The sequence below is a fragment of the Pleurodeles waltl genome, chromosome 1_2 (genome assembly GCF_031143425.1).
Source record: "Pleurodeles waltl isolate 20211129_DDA chromosome 1_2, aPleWal1.hap1.20221129, whole genome shotgun sequence".
In the NCBI taxonomy this organism is placed as follows: Eukaryota; Metazoa; Chordata; class Amphibia; order Caudata; family Salamandridae; genus Pleurodeles; species Pleurodeles waltl.
In genome coordinates, this window is record NC_090437.1 from 599,033,918 (window position 1) to 599,053,074 (window position 19,157).

General features: G+C 43.7%; 1 protein-coding gene across 1 annotated transcript in view; it reads right to left on the reverse strand.

Moving 5' to 3' along the window:
* Positions 1-615: 615 nt before the first annotated feature.
* The window catches only part of ABHD18 (abhydrolase domain containing 18), a 245,755-nt gene continuing 227,213 nt past the window's right edge, over positions 616-19,157 (reverse strand). Inside the window, exon 13 of the mRNA XM_069242299.1 lies at positions 616-1,739. Within this exon, the coding sequence (XP_069098400.1) occupies positions 1,688-1,739 (52 nt within the window). The 3' untranslated portion in view covers positions 616-1,687. The remainder of the gene's footprint in view (positions 1,740-19,157) is intronic.

The following is a 19,157-nucleotide window of genomic DNA, read 5'->3' on the forward strand; positions in this document are numbered from 1 at the left end:
CCACTCCACAACACACAGTACCACTCCATACACATAATCCTACTCCACATAATTACACTATGCTGAATACCTCATAATTATTGGCCACATAATTCCAATGCACACCATGCCACATAATTCCAATACACAACTCAACCCCACACAATTACACAACAAACAATTCCATTCCACACCACATACATCCACTCCACTCCATAACACATAGCTAAAAGACATTAGCATGGACAATGCCTACAGCTCTTGGATTACTGAGACCTATTGGCTATGCCAATGCTTTTTTTCTTTGTTGTAACACGTTCTGGTAACAACTGAAGCTGTGTCAAGCCAGACCTAGTGCCACTTGTTCGGAAATCAGCTGCAGTCAACTACAAAGGGGCCGAAGCGAACACAACATTATAAAAACAGGATAGAAATAAACTACATCAAAAGAGAACGTGGAAACGTACCCCAGGACAACAGCACTTGACAACATGCCATTTTATGTAGTTAATCACAGTTTACAGTTAGCCGAATGAAGCACGGGACTGGAAGCCACACAAATACACAGTTTGTTATTTGTACACATAACAAAGGCCATCTGCAAAGAAACGGTGTTACAAATAAAAAGTCGACAACTGGGAATTAGAAAAATAATTTATTGTGTGTCGTAATGAAAAATTAAATTATTGTTCCAGCCATTATTCTTGAAATCCCAGATCTAATGCATTATTTAGAACACAATGCTCATAAAAACCTGGACACTGATGAATAGCCTACATTTTGACTTTTTTTTAACAATCTGTAAAAAAAAAAAACAGTTACTAAGAGAAATTATTCTCTCTTAGAAACACACAAGAACTGATTAGATTATTTCCACATTAAAAGAACATCCGTTTTTTGCAGTTTTTAAGCCATAAAAAAAGCAAGCAGTGCCAAGTCTTTAAGCCATAAAACACGTTTGTATTTAAAGGGATAATGTTATAAATGATCAAATCAAGAATGTTAGCTGTATTAATAACACACTGTACATTTAAAATGTAATCATATACAATTTTTTACAACCATATTTAATTAGTTAACCCGTGAAACGCCGCTGTCAGACAACACACGCAAAAGCAGAACTGAAAATAAGTTTGTGGCAAAGTTTGTTTCAGTACACCCTTAAGCACAAAAACACTGCCGAGTTTGAGGAGGACTTAAATAATCCTCAAGGAAAGGGAAGGCCTTTACATTGCTGAAGTATCACTGGTACACAGGCAAGGACTTTCACGTAAACATAAGCATATTTCATGATTTTACTTCATATCGTTTACAATAACGTGGTGCCAGTGCAAGTGGGTCATTGTTGGGCTGCTCTGTTTCTTGGTAAAATTTATGGTCGCCGCTGCTGTCAAAGACAATTTATTTGATTCTGCATTCTTACAAGGCAAAATATTTTTTTCATGAAAACACAATCAATAGTTTTTTTTCCCTCAAGAAAACCAGAGGCGTCTAAAAGGTAATGCGTGTTGCGGTGGAATTCTGTTGTCAGGCTTCTGGATTTTCAGTGTTAAGAGCCCCACGTACATTCCATTGGCTTTTTCGATTACATTCTTTGTTCAGGAATGAAATTCTTCATCAGCCCCTCCAGAACGATTCAATGTGTAACACCAGATGAAAAAAGCTCCTCATTTGGAGCAACTGAAAAGACTTTACCGTAATAGACAAGTCAGGCTGGGTACTTCTGGAGAAAACGCTCAAAGGCGTCATAAATAGCTTGCCTGCAATATACAAAAAGCATTATTATTGTACAGGGTGGTCTATAATTTCTGTTCTAAAACATTTTAATTTGTGCATATCGAAGGGTATTTTTACCAAACCGTGAAACGTCAATTGATTTAGGAACATCACTACGGTAATTACCCGATATGCAAATTGTAGGTTGCATTATCAGCGCACTTTCGAAATGTTCTCCAGAGTGATGGGGAGTAACCTCAGGCATCTGAGTTTCCTACCTGATTCTCACATGGGTTTCCTACATGCGTTTCCCACATTCCAGGCATTTTTCCCCACGGAATAAATATCGGGAGCATGGTGTTCCCGCAAACCCTGAGATCCTGAGTCACTGGGAAAAATCCAGATTTGGATTTACTATACACTTAGGGTCATATGTACGAACACATTTTCCCATTGACACAGAATGGGAAAAACCCTTTGCTACATCTGGCCCTTAATACGTGGGCCTGCCGGTCAAGTGTGTGAGCCTTCACAAATGGCAACAAAATACAACATCCAGTGGGGTTCAAAACAAGTATTGACAAAGCCACTAGTCTGACTCTTGTACAGTGCATGCACACAAAGACACCCAAATGTAAACACGCACATTACATTTACTGTCACCCACACACACACGGTCAAAACGCACCATTTGTCAGCCAATCCAAATTAGGAACATTTTTCCTTCCCTCAAAACTTCTGGGTCACCTGTTCAGAATGGGGTCTGGAGTACTTACAGACCTTCTGGCCAAGATATAATCCAGCTGCATGATAACAGCACTGCTCAGCATCGAGACACGGAAAGCTTCCACCCAAAGCATGCCCCAGTGGGGAGTTTGGCTGCCCTGGCTCTGGATTAGCTTACCAAGCTGTTCCTAGACATTATGGGCCTGATTACAACTTTGGAGGAGGTGTTAATACGTTCCAAAAGTGACGGTAAAGTGACGGATATACAACCAGACATATTACGAGTCCATTATATCCTATGGAACTCGTAATACGGCTGGCGGTATATCCGTCACATTTGGGACGGGTTAACACCTCCTCCAAAGTTGTAATCAGGCCCTATGTGAGCATCACTCAATTTCATATTACTGTTGACTATTTTATAAGGGAAACATCCTTTACAACAAAGTCTTGCTAACGCAAGACTTTTCCAGCGAGTCAAGAACAAAACAGACTCCAGAACCACGACAATGTTGTTAACGCAAGTGAACCACGCTTGCGTTAACAACGAGTCCCTTTTCTCTGCCTTAACCACGCATGTGCTGAACAACGCACATGCGCGGTTAAGGCAGGGAAAAAGGGAGTCAGCATCAGGAGAGGACGCGGCCAGGTAAGTAGGGGTGAGTGGTAGTTTTTTAGGGTGGTGTGGAGGGGTCGGGGTAGTTTTGTTTTTGGGGGGGGGGGGGGTCGGGTAATTGTGTATTTAGGGCGGGGCAATTTTGTTTTTGGGGGTGGGGGGGTTGGGGTAATTTTGTATTTAGGGCGGGTTTTTAGGGGTGGAGGTTGGAGTAATTTTGTATTTAGGGCAGATGGGGGGGGTCGGGTTTTTAGGGGAAGAGTGGGGGGGGTCGGGTAATTTAGTTTTTACGGGCGGGGAAGGGGGTCAGGGTAGGACGCGGTCAGGTAAGTGGGACTGGGGTAGTTTTAGGGGTCACAGGTAGATGGGTTATTTGTTTCTGTTGTATTTAGTTTTGTGTTTAGGGTGGGAGTGGGGGGTTGGGGTAATTTTGTTTTTAGAGGCAGGGGTGGAGGTGGGGGGTCAGGGTAGGATCCGTTCAGGTAAGTGAAGCTGGGGGAGGGTTGGGGTAGTTTTTAGGGGTGGAGTAGTTTTTAGGGGTCAGGGGTAGTTGGATTATTTTTCTCTAATGGGTGGGGGGGACGGGATAGTTTTGTTCTTAGAGCGGGGTGGGGGTTGGGGTAATTTTGTTTTTAGGGGGCAAGGGTGGGGGGAATGGGTTAATTTTTGTATTTAGGGTGGGTTTTTAGGGGCGGGGTAATTTTGTTTTTAGGGACAGGGTAGTTTTATTTTTGGGGTGGGTCGGTTGTTTTTAGGGCGGGTGGGGGGTTGGGGTAGGTTTTAGGGCTCAAGGTGGGTGGGGGTTATCGGGGTAGTTTTTAGGCGCGGGTAAGGGGGTCGAGGTAGTTTTAATTTGGGGCGGGTGGGGGGGTTGAGTTAGTTTTATTTTGTGGGTGGGGGTCGAGTAGATTAATTTTTAGGGCTGGGTGGGAGGTTGGGGTAATTTTGTTTTTGAGGGTAGTTTTATTTTTGGGGTGGGGTCAGTTTTTAGGGCGGGTGGGGGGGTCGGTTAGGTTTTAGGGCTCAGGGGGTGTAGGTTCGGGGTATTTTTTTAATTTTTAAGGAAGTTGGGGCTTGGGGTAGTTTTATTTTGAGAGCGGGTTGGGGTAGTTTTATTTTTGCAGTAGTCTATTGTTTTCACGGCAGGTGCGGGGAGTTATTGTAGGTTTTATGGCTCAGGGTCAGTGGGGGCTATCGGGGTTCTTTTCACGATGGATGGGGGTGTCGGGTAGTTTTATTTTTTATGTTTCCACACATGCCTTTACAACGAAAGATCGTTGTAAAGGCATGTGTGGTAAAGGCATTCGTGGAAACAACGCTGTCGTTGTTCGGACCGCGTTGTTCAGGCATGCGTGGTTGGTGCATGCATTGTTCCATCATACATCCATTTTATAATGTTTCTTGAATACTTTCTATAACTGCTCATTGTTCCTCATTAGAACTCTACGCATCCATGTCTTTGGTGGTCCAGTACCCTTGTGGACTCCACATAATTATGCATCCAATGCCCCTACACCTCTGAACTACACCTACTTTAGACTTAGGTGTTCCAGCTCCCTTGAGACTTGTACCTATTGTGTTTGGTGAGGCTGCACACTGGTGCACTCTGCATAATTGCTCAGGCACCTCTGAACTGCACATACAGTTGTATTGTGCCTTTTGCATCTAATGTCTCTGATGAAATATGACAATATGTTAGGTACACCGGCACCACTAAGAACTGTACCTATTCTTATGTTTGGTGTCCCCGAACCCGTGGGAACCGTGCATAAGAGTGCATCCAAGGACACTCCATCTCCTGAACTACGCACAACTTGAGTTAGGCGCATCTGCACCTTGCAGAATAGTAGAAATGCTTGAAATTAGTGCCGCTGCACACTTGGAAACCTTGTAGAAATGGGAATTCGAGGCCCATGAACCTCTTCAAACTTTGTCTTTCTTGTCTAAATTACCCCAACATCCATATGAACTGTGCAATATACTGCTCTTGCACATCTGAGAACTGTATCTATCCTTATGTTTGACAATTTCCAAACGTGAAAATTTTGCATGAAAGAGTTCCAGGTACCTAGATGCTCTAAGACTTCAACTCAAATGGGTTTCGGTGCTCCTAGATCACTATCAATGGGGCTAATTTGCGTTTTCAGTGCCAGAAAGTGTGTGCCTCCAGATACATGGATCTAAATCCTACTTCAGTATATGTGTCACCGTGCTACTGTGAACTGTACTCAATCGGTATGGCTGGTACGCCTGCACCTGCCATTCACTGTGTCTTATGGTGCACACACGCCTGCAAACTACGTCTAATCCTAGCCATGCATGTCCATAGCTCATGCACTCCTCAGAATCATACCTGAATGTAGGCTTGTGCTCAATCCCTCGCATTACAGTGCCCAAACTTTACAGATCCTACACCCGCAAGAATGGCCTAACCTTAACCCTTTTACCCAACAACCAAGTTTTAAACCCTACAGCCCATTAATGTTAAGAGTCAAGAGTTCTGAGCAACGCTGTCCAAAGTCCCAATCAGTATTTTCAATGATCACACTTACTGTGTAAGTGTTATCAATACATTAGGGGTTGTATCACTGCACAAGAAGGTTTGAAAACCTACATTGCCTATACAAACCATACCTAAAAATAAAGGGTATTTTTCCAACTATATAACTCTGCCTGGACAGTGAGTTTATTGCTCAAGGTTACTGGGTCATTTTGTGTCTGAATTCCAAGCACGCTACCACTAAAACTGTGTTGCTGGAATTAGTCATCTTCCCATAATCAAGTGTATTAAGACAAGAATGAGCCTTTGAAGTTAGTATGTCCTGTAGCTGTTGTATCCTGAGATTACGTTTTAGATGTCAGGTAGTTATGTGTTCTATGCTTACGGGGCATAGTCTGCTCCAAAAGCAAGGTAACACTGCAAATGGCGGACACAGGCAGAATACCAAACTGCCTAAGGGCTATTTAAAGAGTTGGCTTCCAATGTTCAGCTCAAGCAGAACATTTGGAAAGTAAGAAAGAATAGTTTGTTACATGTAATTCATATTCTTTCGTAGGGGAGTTTCCATGCTAAGTCAAAAGTACTGAACAGTCCCGCCCACGTGAGGGGACCCCGGAGCAGTTCTTTAGTATATCTTCTTCAGTGGAAAGTTTCACCTTTCTTCAGGAAGGCCTGTAAAAACACTTAAGAAAGAAACAGATAATGCAACCTATGTATCTAGGCTACAGTGGGCCAATTCTTCATCATGAAAACAAAAAAGGGCCAATACAATAAAAATGTATATAATTTAAGATGTTTTGCAAACAGTATAAATCTCCTTCACAAACACCTTTTTTATGATTGAGACGAGGAAGAGCAGGGTAGAGTAGCCTCATAGGCTGCCATTCCATGACTTAAATAGAAACTGTGCCTTTAAGAACCCTGAGACCACCAGTATCCCATCAAGTTTAGCTGGTGGCAGTTGCTTCAGTTCTTTTTGAAGGCAATATGAGATATATAAAGATTCAAGGATATATCTGTCCATTCCACCAAGGAGGAGGGAGGGTTGCTTATGACTTATCATGGAAATTTCCCTATGAGAGAACACGAGTTACAGGTAAGAAACTATTGGGGTGTACCATCTGCCCTCTGAATTGTGTTAGTAGGTCTGGCTTGCATGGCAGCTTGAGATGTGGATGATGTGATCGGTGAGGAACATCCAGGAACCATCACTGTTGAGGCAACTTTGGAGCAATTAGGATCATCTTGGCTTCGGAGTGGAATAGCCTGATCAGGACTAACAGGATCAGGGGAATGGGTGGAAAGGTGGAAAGAAATTTGCCTGACCAGTTGATCCACAGGGCATTCCCCAGAGTCTCTGGATGGTCGTACCTGGAGGCCAAGTTACAGCATTTTTTGTTTTCCGCTGTGGCGAAGAGGTTGATAGAAGGGGTGCCCCACAAGCGAAAGATCCCTTGAACAACTTCTTCGTTCAAAGGCCTTGAGTGCCAGATGAACTGCACTGAGCTTGAGGAGGTAAGTCCTCCCTTTCTGAGATCATGACCCTTGAATCGGGTGGTGATCCATGTGAGCTCCCCATCCGAGCAATTATGCATCTGTCGCTTTGCCTTGTGAAGGGACCTGTTGGTGAAATGGCATCCCTTGGAGGAGATTGCTTAGAGAAAACCACCACTTGAGGGATCGTGTCACATGTAAGGAAAGTGTGATCCTGTCCTCCCAGTTGCCCGTCAGCAGGTTGTACTGGTCTTCTAGACACTCCTGGAGAGGCCCTTGTGTAGGTGAGCACTGGGAGTGAGAAAGATGCAGGAGGCCATCAAGCCGAGAAGAGATTAGACTGCTCTTGCTGTTGAATGAGGCACCCTCATGACAGTCTGACATTTCTGAAGGATCGATAAGCCTTGCTCCTCCGAAGGACACACCTTTGCTTGAATGTTGTCGACGGTGGCCCCTAAGTAATACAACATCTGGACTGGTGTTGAAGTGGACTTGTTGACATGAAGACCCAAGCCATGAAGGAGCTCGTAAGTCCAACTGAAATGCAGCTGGGCTTTGTGAGACGTGGACACCTTTATAAGCCAGTCGTCTCAATAGATGTAGACATAAAATTGATCTTTCCTTAAATGGGCTGCTTTCATAGCCATGCACTTGGAAAAAGTTCTGGGTGCTGACTTGAGGCCAAAAGGTAATACTGCATACTGGTAATCATCGTGTCTCACAAGAAATCTGCAACATTTCCTATGTTTCCTTGCAATGGGAATGTGGAAGTATGCACTTTAAAGGTCGATGGAGCAAAGCCAATCTCCCTGATTAAGTTGGGGATATATCTGATGTAAAGCCAACAGCCTGACCTTCTCTAACAAGATGCTGACTTCTGTCCTGAGTAAGTCGAGATGGAAAGTGGACGGCTTTGGTGGAATGGACATTGATGGGGTGGTAAACCTGTGACAGTATCCATTCAGCACAATGTTTAATACCCCAGCGTCTGTTGTTTTTTTTTTGCCACTCTTTCAGGAAATGTGTTATGCTCCCCCCCTACTGGAGTGAATAGCAGAAGAGGGGGGTGGGAGGACTCAAGGTTTCGAAGCTGAGGTTTATTTTCCACCTTGGGTGGTCTGTTGAGCAGAACGTCCTCTTGTCTGCTTGCGCTTTGGTTAGTAAGATCTCTGATGCTGCTGTTGCTGAGATCTAGGTGGCAGCCAATGAGGGGTTTGAAACCTCAGAGTAAAACGTCAGCTGCTAGGGTCAGAATGATTTATGTTGCTCCCTAGGTTTCTCTAGACTCGCAGCCTTTAATGAGTCCAATTCAGTTTTTATTCTTGCCATCTCATCGTCAACATGGCTGCCAAATACAGTGGGGCCTGAGAATGGCAAGTTCTGAATGAGGTGTTTTTGGTGTTCTGGTTTTAAAGATGTTAGTCAGAGCCAAGAGTGTCTTGGTAAGGCGACTCTGTGACAATAGCTATGTGTGGCAAGGATGGAGAAATCTGCAGCTGTGCTTACAATCTGGTTCGAAACCATTGCCCCCTTGTCTATTACTTCCAAGAAGTCTTTCCTTTTGTCCTTTGGCAGGTGTTCAGCAAATTGGTGGATAGAATAACAAAGTCTTCCCTTTTGTCCTTTGGAAGGTGTTCAGCTAATTGGTGGATTGAATCCCAAAGTGCTCAGTTATATCTGCTCAAGAGGGATGTAGCACTGGCTGCCTTCATTGATGTGGCTGTTGTACTGCAGACTTGCGGCCTACGGAATCCAATTTTTTACTCTCCTCATCTGGAGGAGAAGACGACGATGGAGAGGTGGAGTGGAGTTTTTTAGTGGCCAAAATAACGACCGAATTGAATGGTGGATCTGCATGAAGGAATAATGGGTCCTGTTCCAGAGGCCGACACTTCTTTTGAAGCCTGGATGGAACAGGCTTGACCATGGCTGGAGAGAGGAACAATCCATAGTCGGCTGAAGGAGACCTGGGACTAATGGAAGTAGTGGTCTTGTAGCAGCACACTGATGTATCATCTCTAATATTACCGATGTGGACTGTGTGGGTACCGACATCGGTATATTGAGTTTTGCAGTCGCACAAACTAGTACCTCTTGAAAGGTAGTAATTTTATCAATCAGAGAGACCCAAGGTGGTGGTGAGTCCAACAAGACTGCTGAACAGTTTCTGGTGGAAGACGTTGAATAATTAGAATACTGCCGATGGGAGCATGACCTTGATCTCTGGTGAGATCCATGACGGTGGTGATGCCTTGACGTTGTAGAGGAACGCTGTGGTGCGTGACTACGAGAATGATGGCATGATCATGAATGCAATGGCGTCCTAGGTGTTGGTGTTCTCGTAGAAACTGGAGAACTGCACACAATATTAGTCAAGGGGGCACACGTGAAATATCAATTTTGACATGGTTTTAGAGAAGTGTACACACTTGTGAGGGACTAAACTAATTTGGGTGAAGGCCTTTTGGTTTGGATATTTTAAACATAGGTATAACGAACACTTATAACAAGTGCATAGGACGGGACACTATACAGGCTGATTTCTATAATTGTTTTCGGTTTGTGCACGGTCACATCCTATTAAGAGATTTAATATAAAATTTAAATAATATTAATGTTTGATTGTTCTTACAACAAAAAGTTCACTATGGGTTACCAATTTGCATGGGTTTCCACCAATTGTGATCATGATCTGTGAGGCTGCAAACAGAGTATTTAGGTTTTGGTGAAAGTGCATCCATTATGTGTGATTACAAAAGTTGTTGTTTTAGGTTATTTCCAGCCCTGAGGAAGTCATGGGGATACTCCTATATGACGAAACACGTGTTGGCTGAGTTCTGGATGGGACTGTGAATCATCAGAAGAGACAAAATTGTCCAAGAATAAATCACAGAAAAAAACGTTCTCATTGTTGAAAAAAAACTGCATATTATTTTGGGTATGTGCCTTGGACTTGAATTCATTGGATTAGTCAATCCTAAGAGTGTAAATTAGGGGAGTAGGTTGTTTTCTCCCCTCTCTGAGAACACCGCCTGCTGTAACTTACTGTGGATAGTACTCTGTGTATACCTTCGAGCGCCCAAGGGCCTAACAAAAACACCCTGTTCTTTTTCTTAACAGAAGGAGTGGTCTTGTAGCAGTACGCTGATGTAGCGTCTCAAATATTGCCGATGTGAACTGTGTGGGTACCGACATCGGCATACTGAGTTTTGCAGCTCCACTGACTAGTACCGCTTGAAAGGTATTTATATCATCAAACGGAGAGACACGAGACTGAGGTGAGTCTAACAAGGTTGGAGAATATTCAATGTCTTCTACCAGAAACTAATCAAAATGCAGTCAACGGGAGCGTGACCTTGATCTCTGGTGAGATCCAGGACTGTGGTGATGCCTTGAAGTTGTAGAGGAATGACGCAGTGTGTGACCACGAGAATGATGGTGTGATCGGGAATGCATTGGTGACTTAGTTGTTGGTGTTCTCGTAGAAACTGGAGAAGGTGGTGGAGGAGGAGGAGGTAATATTGGTGAAAGAATTTGGTTCTCCACGTCAATCCTCCATGGCAAGCCAGAAATTCTCGACGAGGCACTCCTCGACGTCATGCGCCTGCAATGAGATGACAGCATGAAATCCCTCAATGTTGTATCAACGGCAAATGTCTCCATTTTTCTGACAACGATCCAGCCCTTGACGGCCAACAGGTTGGTGCTGTGACTTGCCTCGACGCCGATGTCCTCAACACTGACCTACAGGACATACATAGTTTCTGGACAGAAACCCGCTTTTCTGTTCTCCTACGTCCACTGGAAGTTGAAGGGAGAGCTCTGGTGAAGACTCACCCTCCCCTCGCTGTGAGGTCCCACTGGCAGGCTGGTTAGGATGTTTTGTTCTGTCTTCTCTTGCTTGTAGACAAATCTTCTCTCTGTTGTACCCGGAATTTTATTTGCAGCCATCATAGTTGTCAGGAAGATGAGAGGAACAGTGGCAGATTATGCAGACCTCATGGGGGTCTGTTTTGGCCTTTTTCCTGTCGCAGCGAAGGCACTTATCAAACAGAGAAGGCATTTTATTAGGCAAAATGCCACAGTTTTCTGTAAAAAAAAATAACAGGAACAAGCAGAAACAGCTAGTAGACGTTGAATCAAGGTGTTGTCAATAATTCCTGACAAAAAAAGTTATAAAAAAAAACCTGTAAAATGTTGTGCTCAATGCTTTAGGGTCCTGTCAGCAGGAGCCGGAAAAAATAAATGAAGCAACTGGCACCAGCTGAGCATGATGGGATACTGGTGGTCTCTGGGTTCTTAAAGGTACAGCTTCTCTTTTAGTCTTATAATGGCATTCTATGAGGCTACTCTACCCTGCTCTTCTTCATGTCTATCATAAAACCGGGGTTTGTGATTTACACTGTTTGCAGAACATCTTAAATTATATACATTTTCAATGTATTGGCCCTTTTTTGTCTTCATGATGAAGAATTGGGCCATTGATGCCTAGATATATGCATTATTTGTCTCTTTCTTAAGTGTCTTTACAGGCCTTCCTCAAGAAAGGCGAAAATCTTCACTTAAGAAGATATATTACAGAACTGCTCAGGGGTCCTCGCACATAGGGGAGGCTATTCAGTGCTCATGACTATAAATGGAAATCCCCTACGAGAGAATCGTTATTCCCTTCTCCTTGGTAGGGTCTGTTCTATTGTCCCCAACAACGTCACTGCTTGTGGGAGCAGCTTGGCAAAAGCAAGAGTGATAATTTAACTCCTTTAAAAAAATATTTACAGAATTATAAAGCACTTACCTAGACTTAGTCAATAAGAGTGCTGGGCCTATCATAGGCAATGGTACAGATTACATTAGAGCTTTTAATGAATGTACATAGATTACTAGGGTAATATTTTGCTAAGTAAATGCTGGCAATGTCCCCATCATCATAGTTTCACATTTCTCCCCAAGTTTTGCTTCAGCCAACTGCTCTCCATACACAACAGAAGGTTGCAACATATGGCAACAACACCGATATCACACTCAAACTGGAGTAGCACAGGGGTATTGCCTGTGTACACACCAAAGTGAAGTGTGCAAGCAGATCAAGGAAAGAAAAGGTTATTTACCTCCAACTGAAGTTCTCTAATATTAATATCTTTTATAGATACACATGCTTGAGGTATCCAGGTCATAGAGCTGAGAGACCCACAGCAACTAGAGAGCAGTGCAATGTTAAAGATAATCAGAAAAGCTTTAATATGGCCACAGAAGTAGCCCATACACACCATATTAAAATGTAAAAAATTCAAGATATCAGTATACAGCACAGCCTTCACCCTTTCCCACCCAGGTGACTCTAACTCAGATTTCGTAACAAGTGTTAAAGGTGAAAAATATGACATAGGGGAGCATGAGATGGCGTGGAAGGCAAGTATGTGAATCTATGAAAGATACCAATGGTGGAGTACTGTTGTTACAGGTAAATAACTTTTTCTTTCTCCAATATTGGGTGCTTCATAGATTCACTGGCTTGAACAGGAGTAGCAAGCAGTAGTATTCCAGTGTAGAGTCTTTAACGGTGGGAGACAATGAAAAGAAAAGCCTTACCTTATTTCATTAGATGTCGCAGGACTTCCTATCCCACTGCTGCATCCCCAAGTATGGTCGCCTCCAGATAGTAATGTTGCCATTTCTTCCTACAATGTCTGCTAAAGATGTTTTTTCTTCCTACAAAGGTCCGCTAAACGCTCTTCGCAGATAAAGTTGTAAATGTAGACACACGTCTTGAAGAACGTGATGTCACATTTCCTTGAAGAGGCTGGTCCGCTTTATTTGGACAAAAGACTATGGCTGCAGACTCCCAGTGAGCTATACTTTGTTTGGAAAGAGACTGTCCTTTCCGTGGATGAACATAAGACACCACCATCTGATCAGTTCACCAAAAAGATTTTGCTCTGTCAATATAAAACTTTAGACATCTTTTCACATCTAAGGTATGAAGAGCTCTTTCGGCTTCATTACGTAAATATTCTTAAAGTATGTTTTAAGATTTTATTTAAATGAATATCAAGTAGTACTCTTAAGGATGACATGTGGGTTAGTTCGTTGTATGAGTGTCATCTCTGTCCAGAAGAAAAGGTTATTTAATTGTAAAGGGCTGATTTCCGCTAACACTTCCAGCAGAAATTAGAGCAGGGTTTTCCAGTGAGTAGTTTGTGAGTTACTGGAAGCTTTCCAGCTACCTGTAAGCAGCTCCCCTGCGTGCAGCTCAGTGAACTAAATTAGAAGCTTTTCATAATTTGAATTAATACATGTATACCAAATTTGAAAGTGTGTATTGGAAACGAAAATGTGTGTATGTTCAGAATTCTTAGCTGATGTTGTTTGGAGAACTTAATTACAGCTATGGCTTTTATGGATTGGCTATGATGTAGCATTACACTTTGACAAAGCATTTTTTACATTACTGCTGGCAACCTCACCTGAAGGATAGTGGTGATCACTGCTAATAATCTTGCATATGGTGGCCATTTATGCAATCTTGTCTGAAATGCTTACGACTACATCTCCAATAATATTAGTAACTCAGGAGGATTTTCATTGAAGGTAAGTAGCTATTGTTAAATACAAGTTTAGAGATCCTTGAGTTCAAGAAACTGGAAGCACCGTCTTTCAAGACAGAAATTTTAATTCTGCCTTTGTACAAAGGGACTCTTAATTAATTGTGACAGAACTGTGTTAAGTTGCATGGGTTAGGAGTTGGTTTTACTGGAGAAATGACTCAGAAAAGACCTTTCAGGATTTCCTTAATAAGTCTGTTAGACCAAAGCGTTGACTCGTTCAGTGTCCTTCAAAAACGTGAAATGGCAAATGGACTTTGACCAATGCGTGACGTAAGCAAGATCTTGCTAAGTAAAGCAGGCATGGTAATACCTGATACAGAGAAGACACTATTGGGTGCAAATTGAGATACAGACTGAGTTGCCAAAGGGGAGTGCGGTGGTGGAGTTAAAGAACCTTGCATTAAAGGCACAAGCACAGGAGTGCGTCGCACAGGAGTGCGTGAAGTTGTTGGTATTGTATGAGGCCTTGACTAAGGAGTAGACACAGTATGTAGCTGATTTAGGGAACTTCGTAAAATAACCTGCAGTATAAGTCTTAGATCTATTTCCAAAGCTATAGGGACCTGGATCACTGATTCCTGTGATAGGAAGCTTTTCTGTAGTTGTTTTTTTACAACGCATTACTTCTTGGGACTCCCAGCTCGACTACAGGGTTTACTCAAGCATATGAATCCATTAAAGATACAATACTGGAGAAGCCTCAAACTGAACGCCGTTAGGAGTTGCACTCGCAGAAGTACAGGTCAGAAAACAATTGTCTAGTAGTGGTCTTCAGATAGGACTATATCCAATGCAGTGTAGTGCCCCTAATCCTAAAACGCCAATGAGGACATGTTGAAGAGGTCAAAGATAACTATAGATCTAACATGATGCAGGTTAAGACATAACTAGCATACGTTTCCTGTCATGTTATCTAGTACAGAAACCCAGTCTGAAAGGGAGTCTAACTTGTCCTGGGCTGAAACTAAATTAAAAAAGTACCACTTCAGATTTTACTGACAACCGGTTTATTAGGCTACAAATCAGCTGTTTGTCAGATCCTTTAAAGGCTGCATACTCAATGGCAATGTTCACTATCCCAAGCCTAAGAGTGGAGATTATGTTTTGTCATCAGAGAATTGTATAACGCTGTATTAATTTCTAAAAGGCCTTGACTTATTGGAGGAAAAAAATATAGTTATGTACCTTTGCTCTGGTCATAAGGTGGCCACAATTTCAGGTCTTTGGCTACATCTTATAATGGATTTAGTAAAATCTAAACAAATAAGTAATTCTTGAGAATAATAACCACAAGAACGTGAGCGTCACTGATGTATTGGTAAACAGTGACATTGAGCTTAGACAATAATAATTCTGTGTAACTACCCCGAGAGCTGGAATAATAATAAAAATAAGAAAGAGTTACATAGCTGTGGTCATAGTTCTGTATCGTAGTAATCTTCATTGAAGTCATATACTTAAAAAAATTCTGTGCTGCTTGCGTGAACCCCGAAACACCTTCTTCAATATGTATTAGCGTGCCGGTAAATAGCTGCATAGTGTTCATTACTGTAAGTCATTTTGAATGAAGTCACAGTGTAGAGTAGACTGTCAGAGATGTATTTTCCTGGAGAACAGCAGGATGTATATACTAAAAAGATCTTTTTGACATTTGCAACACATTGTCCTAGAAAAGGCGGCCCAATCCTAGAGACTGCATGATAAGGAAAAGACAGCCTGATAGGCTACACTGGGAAGCTTAGAAAAAAGACCTGTACCTTTAAGGAACCCTGAGAGACCCCACCCACAATGCACTGGCAGTTGCCTGGGAGAGTCAGTTCTTTTTTACGTGATGCGCAGGATACAGATAGACTGTGACCGATGGGGAGGAGGGAGGGTGTTTATGACTTAAATGAAGATTTCTATGATGCAGAACTATGACTACAGGTATGTAACTTTTCCTTCTGCATCGTAGGATCTTCATGGATAGTCATAAACCTTGAATAATGTATTACGCTAAGAGAAAAACTCCTCACATCGGCTGCCAGCCATTTATATCCTGTGAATGCTCGATGTGGCTGATTTAAGACATGAAAAATGTACTAAGGAGTTCCAGCCCAAAAGGAAAGAATGAACTATATGAATACATTTCTTAGTATTTTGTTTTCACAAATCTAGATTCGGCTTGAGTATTAATGTCTAGGCAGTAGTGTACTGTGAACGTGTGAAGAGACCTCCAAGTGGCTACTTTACTAATTTCTAGGATATGTACTTGTTTAATTCAAGCTGTGGTTGCAGCTTTTCCTTGTGCAGAATGTGCTTTAGGCCTGCCTAGTAAAGATTTGTTTGCAATTTGGTAACATAAAGAAATACAAGATATTATCCATCTAGCTGTGGATTGTTTGGAGGTAGCTAATCCCTGTCTCAAAAAAACGCAGATTACGAACAAGTGGGTAGATTTTCGAATTGATTTGGATTTAGCTAAATAGAAACTTAGTACCCTTTGACCTCAAGAGAATATAATATTCTCTCTGCTGCAGAAGTATGATTTGAAAAAAAGTGGGTAGAGTAATAAATTGGTGAATATGGAACTCTGATTCCAATTTGCTCAAAAAAGAAGGGTGAGTGAGACAACCCTATTATGGTGAAAAACAGTGAAAGGTTCTATTAAAGATAGAGCGTGCATTTTCACTAACTCTGCAAGCCGAAGTAACTGCTATTAAAAATGCTGTTCTCCATGACAAGTGTTGCAGCATTGCCTTGGGGGGCGTGGCTTGGCGCTATGGCGGTCGCAGATTCTCTGTGAGGCTCCTGCTCCTCTCTCCCCACCCTCGGGTTTACGATAACCCAAAAGACTACCACAAATGCAGCGGAAGGTGTGGTGACCCCGCCGGCTGTCTCTGAATAGATATCGGAGCCCGGTAACTGCCGCTCGGAGTCCCGACACGAACGGACTCCGAGAAACAACGCAGCGAGGAAGCTCAACAAGATGGCGGCCGCCGAGTGCTCCACCGCGCAACGAGAATGAATAGAAGAAGGACCCTCCCTTGCCCGCACCGCTGAGCGCCCGGCCCGCTTCCAGAGTGCTGGGCTGAAGACGGCAACAACTTGCAGCGGCACTAGCGGGAGCTGCGGAGAGCAGTGAGCGGACGGCGCACGGCGAGCCCGGCTGCGACAAGGTGAGCGGCACTGTCCCGCGGCCCTTTGCGGCGAGGGGGAGAACGGAGACCCAGCGCTACATCAGGGACCGGGGGCATAGCATTTGAAGCCCCCGACTTGTATCCCCCGTGGGGATTGCCCTAATAGACTTGCACCTGCAGGCCCGGCTGCCGTTCCCCGGGAGGCGCTGGGGGGTGGAACCTCTCGTTGCGAGGGCCCCAGATTCCACGGTGCCCAACACCAAGATGCTGATTATTGCCCTGGGAGAGATGGTGATCCCGGTCTCCAATGAAGCCAGACTGTTGATCCAGGGACGAAGTGAACGATGCCAGAGTGAGCCCTGAGCTGATATAGAACTTTGCACAGGTGCAAGATTTTGATTCACAGGGGAAAATAGCGTCCTCACCTTTGCACAGGAGCAAAACACAGACTCCTATATGAACTAAACACTGCCCTCCCATGCCAAAAGAAACTCAAAAGGTGAATTGATAAACACTAATGCCGGTGGCAAACCGTACCTCCTCTGCTAGTCAGCCAATAACCCCCTAACGGAGAACTGCTTTCGCCGAGCACACCTACAGACCTGTACAATGGGCAAAACGGGCAGACGATGCAGACAACACTATTGACCTTCCGGCCAAGACACTATCGGAACGGGAGAACCCGAGGAAACAAATCAGACAAACCTACCCTCCAAGACGTGATGCAAGCCATTACTGCCTCCAGAGTTGCCCTTGAAGGGAAAATAGACTCACTAGCGTCTGACCTTTCAGTGCTCAGAGATGACCACTGCCGCCTGGCAGAGAAGGAGAGCGCCACAGATAAACAGATAGAAGAACTACGGCCTGAGATAAAGGATAATTCCAAAATATCACACCAGATGGAGAAACGGATCAGAGAACTAGAATTAAGGGCTGAGGATGCCGAAAATAGATCGCAGCGAAATAACATCAGAATCATAGGGCTACCTGAACGCTCTGAAGGACCTAACCTGGTAGACTTCCTTGAAAAATGGTTGAGGGAGACTGTGGCAGACTGAGACCTCTCCCAGTTCTTTGTGGTAGAGAGAGCCCACAGGGTCCCTGCGTGCTCGCCCCCGCCGGGCGCTCCTGCTAGACCTATAATAGCCAGACTGCTCCACTACAGAGATAGGGACTACCTATTAGGTCAAAGCAGGAGAAAAGGAGACTGCACGATCGACAACCATGTGATCCGAATTTTCCCCGATTTCTCCCGAGAGGTGCAGAGATAGAAAGCCTCCTTCAGAGAAGCCAAACAAAAACTCAGTGAAATGGGGGTCCAATATGGGATGTTGTTTCTAGCCAGATTAAGAATAGTGACCACAGCTGGCACACAGTTCTTCAACACGGCAGAAGAGACATGGAGCTGGATTGAGGAACAACCATCCAGAGAGAAAAATCACAACCCGGAAAAGCATCACACAAACCGCAAAGGAAAATATAACCACAGCAATTCCATCAGACGAAACAGCCCATCCCCTCTAGAAATTCTAAATGATCGTCAAAATGCTATGGAAGCTGCTGCATCCCTCAGTTGCTCAGAGCACGGCTCACCTAAACAATCCCAGGAAGACATAGAACAATCTGAATCAGAACAAGAATCAGAACTCTCGCTCGCAACAGACAAGAGGGGCCCTGACGTGACTCCAGGAACCTCAGACATCATCTGACGAACAAGCAAGAACCATAACTACAGAATCACAAATTTCTGAAATAAGAAACAGTATTCAGCAGCTACACTCAGGGCCGCGGCTTTTCACTGCCTTGCAGAGTAACCCACCAGCCAACAAATACCTGTACTGAACACAGTCTTGGGGATAAGGAATCCCCGTCTGCTTACTTCCTGGGGGTTGGGGAGTGGTCACTTTGCTATGCTTCGGACTCCATCCCGGAGCACCCCCCACGTTGTTGGACAGGTTAAAGTTTCTATATTAGTTTGGGCGAGAGAGGTTTCGACTTTTGTCCTGGGGATGGGGTGTTGGTTAACTACTGTTTTGGGGATTTGTTTGAGGTAAATTAATCTTTTGGGAACCCTTACGAAAAATACAGAACTGTTCAGGGATTACAATAGCATGAAGGGGAACTTAGTGAAGCTAGGGCCCCTGAAACATAACCTGATTAGAGAGAAAAATCTAGCAACATGACAACGCCAAAATCATATAAGTTCCTTACGTGGAACATCAGAGGTATGCACTCAATGGTTAAGAGGTACAAGGTCTCATCATACTTGCAAAGGAGGGGAATCCAAATAGCCATGCTCCAAGAAACCCACTTAACATTGACAGAGGGTAAAGCCCTGCAGAAACGATGGAGGGGACAGGCATACTATACCACCTACTCGGCATACTCGAGGGGCACTCTAA